Source organism: Cornus florida, unplaced genomic scaffold (genome assembly GCF_030987335.1).
Source record: "Cornus florida cultivar Cherokee Brave unplaced genomic scaffold, ASM3098733v1 CherokeeBrave_3.0.0_Hap2_Chr10, whole genome shotgun sequence".
NCBI lineage: Eukaryota > Viridiplantae > Streptophyta > Magnoliopsida > Cornales > Cornaceae > Cornus > Cornus florida.
The window spans coordinates 12,579,344-12,589,009 of NW_026775580.1; the positions used below are offsets into that span (position 1 = coordinate 12,579,344).

The 9,666-nt window shown below is 30.1% G+C and overlaps 1 protein-coding gene across 1 annotated transcript; it reads left to right on the plus strand.

The window, feature by feature from the left end:
• The first annotated feature begins 7,854 nt into the window (after positions 1–7,854).
• LOC132277383 (probable protein phosphatase 2C 33) lies at positions 7,855–8,537 on the plus strand. Its single transcript, XM_059779244.1, has 3 exons — positions 7,855–7,860; positions 7,905–8,022; positions 8,120–8,537. Exons 1-3 carry the CDS (start codon positions 7,855–7,857, stop codon positions 8,377–8,379), a joined length of 384 nt encoding a protein of 127 aa, XP_059635227.1. The 3' UTR covers positions 8,380–8,537.
• The last annotated feature ends 1,129 nt before the right edge of the window (positions 8,538–9,666 follow it).

Here is a 9,666-nt window from a genome sequence, read left to right on the forward strand (position 1 = left end):
CATACTACACCTTTAGATTAATTTAGTTAGGTAGATAGTACATACCAACTGAAGATAATCTATGATATTTAACTGATTTCATGCGCTGCGACAATCATTGAAGAACCTTGATAGGCCATGCCTAGGAAAGATGGTTCATACCACAACCTAGTTTAGGTAGATGAGCCATGCCAACCAAAGATGGGTTATGCTTAGTCCTGAAATGTATAATTTTCTTGAAAATATTGTAGTTGTATTGTATTTCTATATATCATGGTTACATGTATAAGTTGTTCCCCAAATTAATTGCAATTAGGCATGTTTACGAGGCTTGTGGTGAAGTCATTTCCCTAGCCCTTATCCTTGTTATCTCATTTACTTATAATCAAAATTCTGTTTTAGTAATTTTAGTTAATTTCAATTTATGTATGTGACAAACAAAACAATCCAAAAAGTTTCTTTCACAAATCAAACCGTAAATTAATCTTACAATCTTAATTGCCATAAGCTAGCATTTCTTGTGGTTTGACAAACCCTTATAATAGCCCTATTCTACATTGATAAGTGGTAATTTTAAGTGGTACGCATTTGTAGCCATCATATGCAAAAATATAACATCAAAAGTAAGCATGTTAAACATCTGCATGTCAATACACAAAAATGTTCCGAATTACTCATAAGCCATTAAGGATGATGAGCATCCGAGAATATTGTCTCCTTACTTGTAAAAAATAATCCAAACAACTAAGGTGAGTAATCAAGTTACTCATAGGAAGAAGCATATGCGTATACCCTAATATTTCAATATCATTGCAAGATCAATATAGACGAATACAAAGGATCATTCCACTTAACGTCTATGTTCAAGGTGTTTTAAGGGATCATCTTAAGCTAACTTCAATGATTATTTAACAACACAATATCAACATCAATGTACTTAACAATATCAATTTGCGAATAGCAAAAATTACAAGTTACAATTAAACATTGGTTGTCAACTTGGAATTGAATGCGAAATCAATTAATGGAAAACTTGGACATCAAATCCCGGAGTAAACCAAGACTTAAACGGTTATTTCGGGCACTAACCTGCTGGAAATACCACCCTAGTGCGCACTATAAATGAGGAGAATTCATACTTCCCGCACTAGAGTCAAACTCTAGCCATGTCACTTGTAACAATGTCCCAAGAGAATCCAAAATCATAATTAAGTTCAAAACTCATATACTATAATTAAGGCATATAAACCACCTTCCATGCACAAGTATTTTGAAACCACACAAACCATATCTTAGGATTCCAAGTCTAGAATGACATACCAAATGACAAGTCCTTATCATGATATAATGTATAATACAATATCACCAACTTATCAATTTAAATCATGTCTCAACAATAAGCTTTATAAACTTAATCTTAACATTTTAATAATAAGCTTCCAAAATAATAACAATTAGTAATCCACAAGAATATAGAATTATCATCACAATAAATATAGCAATTCAAGTCAATAAGAATTGTATATGACATCAATAATTCTACACAATATAAATACATATCATATATGCTTAAATCAATAAATCCTAAGTCAAATGTGAGGATTTCCTACACTAAATTAATCTATCATCCATCTACTCCTTTGAAAACCAGTATGTGCATTGTTCCCCAAGCACACTCCCACACTGGATCAACCATTACTCATCAGGACCATTTAATGTTCCTGATTTAAGGCGCACCGCAGTATTGTGCACCGCGCCACACCAAATCGCTGCCCCTTAGTTGATGCGCCGGTGCTACAGGTCTTCAATAATGTGTATATATATATATATATATATATATATATATATATATATATATATATAAATGCACAGAATAATTCTAAAACAAATCTAATAATTTTTTAAAATATAAAACCAGTCCAAAAAATTTTAAAAAATTCCCATAAATTCTATAAACCCTAATTAACTCTCTTGGGTCATAGATCAAGCATACTAGTTGATTTTAAATATATACAACATATATATATATATATATATATATATATATATATATATATATAATTAAAATCCAACAATTCAAAAATAAAATAATAATAAATCATGCTTTTAATACTCCAATTTAATTTTGATTTAATCAAATAAAATTAATTTAATGTTTTTGATTAATCCATTCTAAGCATGATTTAAATTAATATATTTATTTTAAAGCCTTAATACACAAGGTGAAATACTTATGAGTTCTACGAGAAAAAATAAAGAAAACTCGCCTGAATGTTTCGAAACGAAACCGACGTCTCGAGCTTTGGTTGTCTCTTCCAATCCCGACGTTCTCTTTCTTAGATTCGGCCTCCTTCTTGTCAGCCTTCTCTTCTTCTCTCTCTCTGCCTCTCTTATTTTTCTAACGTGAAAACATTTTAACCCTAAAGCCTTATGTGTATATTTATACATTAAATTCAAATCATATTCCTAGTATGACTACCAAATAAAATAACAAACTAATAATCATCATTAAATAATATATATATAATATAATAATATATTATATTATATATATATATATATATATATATCCTTACCTAACACTTATTAATTAATTATAATTTTATATATATTTATAATTATACAAAAATGATCATTTAAATAATCATATAATCATAGGCCTTTATTAATTAACCTAACAAGACTTCATCCAAGCCCAAGACCACACTACAACAAATATGGGTATTAGGGACAAATTTTTTAGTAAGAAAATTAAATTTGTTGCAAAAGGCTGCAATTTGTGACAAATTCAAATTTTGTTGCCTAATATGTATTTTTTTGTGACAAACATGTAAATTTGTTGCCTAATGTGTAATGTTTTGCAACAAATTACGAGTTCGTTGCCAAAAACGCTATTTTAGGAGACAAATTCTAGATTTTGTCGCCAATTGTTAATTTTTTTGCGACAAATATTTATTTTGTCTCAAATTGTGAATCTTTTGCCAACAAAATATTATTTGTGCCAAAAAATTATACATTTAGTGACAAATTAATTTGTTGGGAAAAAATATTTTTTTTGAAACAAAAGGTTTTGTTGGAAAAAGTTAATTTTTTGCAACAAATTTCCTTTTTGTCTCAAATTGTGAATCTTTGTCAACAAAAAAAATATTTGTTCCAAAAGACTTAACATTTAGTGACAAATAGTTTGTTGCCAAAAAATACATTTTTAGAGACAAAAGTTTTTGTCCCAAAAAATTAATTTTTTGTAACAAACCTCTTTTTTGTCTCAAATTGTGAATCTTTTGTCAACAAAAATATTATTTGTTTCAAAAGACTTAACATTTTGTGACAAATATTTTGTTGCAAAAAATACATTTTTAGAGACAAAAGTTTTTGTCCCAAAAAGTTAATTTTTTGCGACAAATTTCTTTTTTTGTCTTAAATTGTGAATCTTTTGCCAACAAAAATATTATTTGTTCCAAAAGGCTTAACATTTAGTGACAAATAGTTTGTTGCCAAAAAATACATTTTTAGAGACAAAAGTTTTGCTCAACAAAGTTAATTTTTTGCGACAAACCTCCTTTTTGTCTCAAATTGCAAATCTTTTATCAACAAAAATATTATTTGTTCCAAAAGACTTAACATTTAGTGACAAATGTTTTGTTGCCAAAAAAATACATTTTTAGAGACAAAAGTTTTTATCCCAAAAAGTTAATTTTTTGCAACAAATTCTCAATTTGTCGCCAATTAGTAACTCTTTTGTGACAAATCTTTATTTTGTCTCAAATTGTGAATCTTTTGGCAACAAAACTATTTTTTGTGCCAAAAAAACCAACTTTAGTGACAAATAATTTGTCACAAATAATCTATTTCTTGCTAATTACTATAATTGCTAAAAACTTATTACTTATTCATGGGCTAACCCAAGCTATATAGCAAAGGTCTAAAAAAAAAAAATTAATACTACTATTTCCTATCAGCCATTTGCCCAGCCCAGCCCAGCAAACCAATGCAAAGTTACAAACAAAATTTATAGGGCCTCAAAATTGATAGGCCCATGTATTATGGGCCATCAAAAAAAAAATATTAGGGCATATCATTTAACCTTGCCAATTGCCTCCAATCTCCATTCCTGTTCTAAACCATGGTTTGAACCAATGCATCAAAGGGTTGCACTTAGGGGTGACAATTCGTGTTCGCGAGTCATAATCGTGTCATATCGTGTCGATCTAAGAGTATTTTACTAAACAACTCAATTTGAACACAACCCATTTAATAATCGTGTCAGAAACCCTGATCAACATTAACCCGACCTGTTTATTAAACGGGTTACACGTGTAATCCAGTTAAAGACCTATTTAATAAAAAAAATATTATATTATTTAAATAATTAATAATACTCAATCAAATAATAAATACTAGAAAAATATAGGTTTCAATCCAATTAAATTACTAAATAATTTTTAATTTACAAAATAATAAATTATTAGATGCAAGTTTAGATAGTTATTTTGGAGCTTAAATATAAATTTGTTTATGACACGTATAGTTAAACAAGTATAAACGGGTTATACAGGTCGAATCTCTTAATCCAAATACGATACGATTAACTAAACGGGTTAATCGTGTCAACCCGTTTAAGACCCAAATCCGTTTAAGGCAACACAAACCCGCTTAACTCGAGTCGTGTTGGTGAGTCGTGCCTATAAATACCTCAATTAGGATCATTTGCAAAACACACAAAAATTCAAAATATTTCTTTTCTTATAAAATTTTTCTCCTCCTTAATTCTATCTTCTTGCATACTAGCTTGCATACATAAAGCATAGTGTGAGTTCGAGTTCGGTCTATAGGAGAGAGTACTACACTAAGCCGATTTGTCCATTTATTCGGTTTGCAATGTTGCTATCAAAGAAAGAAAGGCCGTTACATCCAGGGAGATAGAAATTCAGAATACTTCTCTTCTTCTAAATTTTCCTCTTCCTCCTTAATTCTCTCTTATTACATACTTGCATACATAGAGTATAGTGTGAGTTTGAGTCCGATCTTGAGAACTGTTTTCAAAGTTACAAACCAAACGTGCATATCTTTCTCTATATCTCTCTTTAGTCTCTGCAAATGTGATAATCAAAAGTTCAAAACCCATATAAACATATACGCTGCATATCACTATATCAAATTGTCTCTAGTCTCTGCAACTTTTTTTCCATCGCCGATCGCCCGTTGTTCAAGTAAACTGCATATGCCAATTTTTTTTTTCTTTCTTATTGAACAAAGCATTATTGAAGAATTTGTATTTAAAAAACAAAACTACTTGTGCCATGGAGTTTAATGTCCTAAACTAAAAAAATAATTTTTGAATGAAATTTAAATATTATAACTTTTTTAACAAAATGTTTTTGCTTAAGATTTATTTTGAATTTTGTTTTTCTTATTTTTCGCATAATGGCCCAAGTTAAAACATAAATTATATATTAATTAAATACATTATATAATTAATAATTAATAATTTTAAAAAAAATAATGTGACAGTCTCTATAAATACATTTATGAGTAATATCTCATAATTAAACTATATTTCAATTAATTACAATTTTATAGCAAGTTATGCCAACTTCTCCATTATCAATCATTGAATAAAGTAATTATCCCTAATTGATCAACCTATTAGCAAACAGGAACGGAGCCAATGAAGGCCTGGGGGCATGTGCCCCCTGAGTTGGCTTGCACTCTGTAATATTTGTGGTAATTTGTTTTTAATTTTTTCCATATATATATATAAAATTATACAATGCCCCCCTAAATTTTGTGGTTTTTAAAACGATCTCTTTATTATTATTATTATTTTTTTTTACTCTTCAAATTCCTTAAATTTCCTTAATAGAAAAGTCAAAATTTTCTTTCTCAGTTGAAATTTTTTAACTTTTTCCTTTTAAAATTCTTTGATTTATCTTTTTCTATTTCTACTCTTCAAATTCTATTTTTTTATTTATTTATTTATTTTTAACATGCATATTTGAATAATTTTCTTCTTCTTTGCCTTTTGAATTTTATAGTTGTTATATATATATATACTTCGTATTTTTTTTTTGCAGCGTGTCCCCTCACTTGAAATTTTGGCTCCATTCCGATTAGCAAGTCAGGCCAACTTCTCCATCATTGATCATTGAGTACGTAATAAGATTGATTGAATTATATATCCATTGCCTTTGGATTCATGAGAGATGATTTTATAAGAATTAATTTTCTAAGGTAATTGATATAAAAAAAAAAATCCTAAGAACTAGACATCACCATGTAAAATAATAATAATAATAAATAAATAAATTCAAATTTGGGTCATATATATATATATATATATACTCTTACAAGGGGTATTCTAGGGTTGATTTTTTAACTTTGGGACAGTACTTCTCTAAAGCCCAAAAGAATATCTCCCCAAAATTTTGGTGGGCGGGAAATATTAGCGCCATTAGGCCAGTATTGTTTTTGGTGAATTTTAACTCAAATAACACTCCTCTCTCACAGCCCCAAACAAATAAGATCCGTGCCTTGCTCTTTCTCTCTCTGTGCTCTCTCTCAAGAGGAAAACGGTGCCCTAGTTTTCTCCCTGTATTCTACGTCAGACTGAAGCCCCAATCCTTCTATCCGTCAATCTCTTGGTTCAAATCTCTCTTCGGCCATATACCCTCTATTAGGTATTTCTTTTTCTCAATCTCTCTCGCTATATATATATATATATATATATATATATATATATATATCACACACAAACACAACCACACACATAAGCGCACATTCTCGTTCCCCAAATTTTAGGGCAAATCATTTCACCTTCCCCAATCACCTCCATCTCTGTTCTCGTTCTCGACCCTGAACTAGCCCTCTCTCTGTCTCTGCAACTGCAAACTACAAAATCTGTCTGCAAGAATCAAAAGTTGAAAACCTATTACCTATCTCAAAACCCATTTCGGCATATCATTTCAGATTGTTCAAAAAATCAAAACCCATATCTTTCAGTTTCCATCGCCCGCTGTTCCAGTTCGAGTTCGCCGTTCGCAAGCTTCAGCCGCTGGCCCCGATGTCTCTCAACTCTTAAGCTTGCCCCTCCCTCCTTCTGCAATTGCTAACTTGTATGTATGGGTTTTGTTTTAAATTTTTTTTTGAATCAACTAATCAAGGTCTGTAATTCTTGTCTTGCAAACTAAATCCTATTTGGTGAAAATTTTTATGATTTTTTTTTTTTTTTTTTATAATTTTTTTTTTACAATATAAAGTAGCATTTTGAGGTAATCACCGTAATCTACATTTTATTTCAGGAAAACATATATTTTTTTTTATTTCTAAAACTTTTATTTCTGGTATTTTTTTATTTATTTTTTTGTCAATTATGTTTACAAGAAAATTTGAATATGGGCATGAAAAAAAAAAAAAAAAAAAAGAAAAGAAAAGAAAAGAATCTGAATTGGATTTGAAATCTAAAGAGATTGAATCTGAAACAATTTTTATCAACATGCCAAGCTTTTTGAAGACGGAAGCCTTTACAGAACTAAAAAAAAAAAAAATCATAACAAGAACTTTGACAAGCAAAAGTACTTAATATAGGGTAAAGCTCTAAAGTTACTTCTTGAAAATTAAATTACTTACAAAAAGCATGCTTTTGAGTGAATTCCATAGTGTTGGAAAGGGCTTGCCATGAACTACCTCACACTCTGCTTCCACTAGTAGATTCTCAAATAGGACTAGTAAATTTGTCAAAAGAAGAGATAAGGTACTGACTACTAAGTGGTGAATTGTTTAGAAATAAATTGGTAATTTTTTTATTAATTACCCAAATAGGATTTTCTATGCCTTAATCAGTCAATTGTTTAAAGAAATATTGTTGATCACAAGGAGATGACTGTTCTTATTTTTTTCCTCCCTCATTTTGTTTGTTCAATGCTTAGGGTAAACACTTGGTAATTGCAAACTTGGGGGATTCTCGTGCAGTCCTCTGCACTAGAGGCAACAAAAATCAGCTCGTTTCCGTCCAACTCACAGTTGACGTGAAACCGAATCTTCCATGTGAGTGTTTTCTCTTGAGCTATCTTCAAAAAAAAAAAAAAAAACCAGAATGTTCAATATAATGAACCTTTTCTTATTTTTTTGTGTCGTTAATCAGGTGAAGCGGAAAGAATTAGGGACTGCAAAGGCAGAGTTTTCGCAATGGATGAAGAACTGGAGGTGTTTAGAGTGTGGATGCCTGATGATAATTGTCCCGGTCTTGCAATGGCAAGGGCTTTCAGAGATTTTTGCTTGAAAGATTTTGGCCTAATTTCAATCCCGGAAGTCTCTTATAGAAAGCTTACGGACACAGATGAATTTGTGGTACTGGCAACTGATGGGGTAAGAAAACATAAAGAGTTCTTTTTATGTGTGTGACAGTCTGACAAACATTTCTTCCATAATTCTCTAGCAAAACTAATTTGATAATTCTGGCGAACTTTTGGTTGAATAAACCGTTTCTTTCTCTTAGCTTTAGGCAGTAAATTGTTTAAGTGTGAACGTACATAAGCATTATCTTGGCTAGTTTTTTATGCGGCAATATATAAATCTATTTTTATTAATATGTCATATTCCTTTTATATCTCTAATATCATAGAGCATCCATAAAGTTTTCAACATTAATAGTAATCATTTCATTTATACGAAAATCTTAAAATACCCCAATTCACCTTCCAATATATCTTAAAGTGATATTGATATATCAAGAAGTATCAGTGAGCAAATTTTTAATATGCATTGCACCAAAAGTACCAAAAAAAAATAGAGTGATATTTTTTTGTTATGTGTGTGCACTTAATGCTAATAACTTGTTCATTTTTCAATAGCAGCTCATTAGTGGTCTTAGATCTTTCCCATAACAACTTAATTGGTCATATTCCAAATTGGATAGGTAGCAGAAACAAATTTTAAGATTGTGGTGCCTAGTTTCCGACACTAAATGCACTTGCTTTCTCATTCTGAAAACAGAGTATTTTTTTTGGCACTTTATAAATTAGTTTTCTTTTGAGCTATCATTTTTTCAATAGTTATCCGCTTTAGATTGTCCTATGAACAAGATTTAACATATTACACTTTCATTAAGTTAGCAAACACTAGTTTCTATCATCTTCCCCTTATCAGTTACAATTTATAAAGTGCCAAAAGATCAATAGTGGAAGAATTGGCTTTCTTCATTTTATTTATTATATTGTTTTATAGTGGATGAAGATTGCAGGAGTTGGGACTGGAATGAGAGTTTAGAAGTTTTAAGTGGTCAAGATTAGAGCAAATTATAGTGGAATTTAATGATTGACATAGTTTTGGATAGAATTCCCAAATCTAGCTAGCCTCATCATTTAGCTGCCCGTAGGTTTAAGTGATCCATTCCTTTTAACGATAAATAATGATCTATGAAATGAAGTTTCTAGGGTTTTAGAAATTATACCAATGGCCGGATTCCTGCTAAAAGAGATAGGCTTAAGCAGAAAAAAAAAAAATTAAGCCTCAAACAAAGTATGTTTCTCAAGGACTAGAAACTCTATCTGTGTGTAGCTTAACTACTCTGGATGCCACCTAAAAAAAGTTAGTTAAGCTTCTTGTCTTCTATGAAAAAGGAAGGAAATATAATTTTGTTTGAAGCTAATATGTGGTCACTATTTAATAAGGCAGATGATTAATTAGTGG

What these genes read in the sequence shown, in the direction of transcription:
- LOC132277383 (XM_059779244.1), top strand. An exon ending in CGTGAAACCGAATCTTCCAT is followed by an intron (nt 8,023 to 8,119) that starts GTGAGTGTTTTC and finishes GTCGTTAATCAG; the next exon opens with GTGAAGCGGAAAGAATTAGG.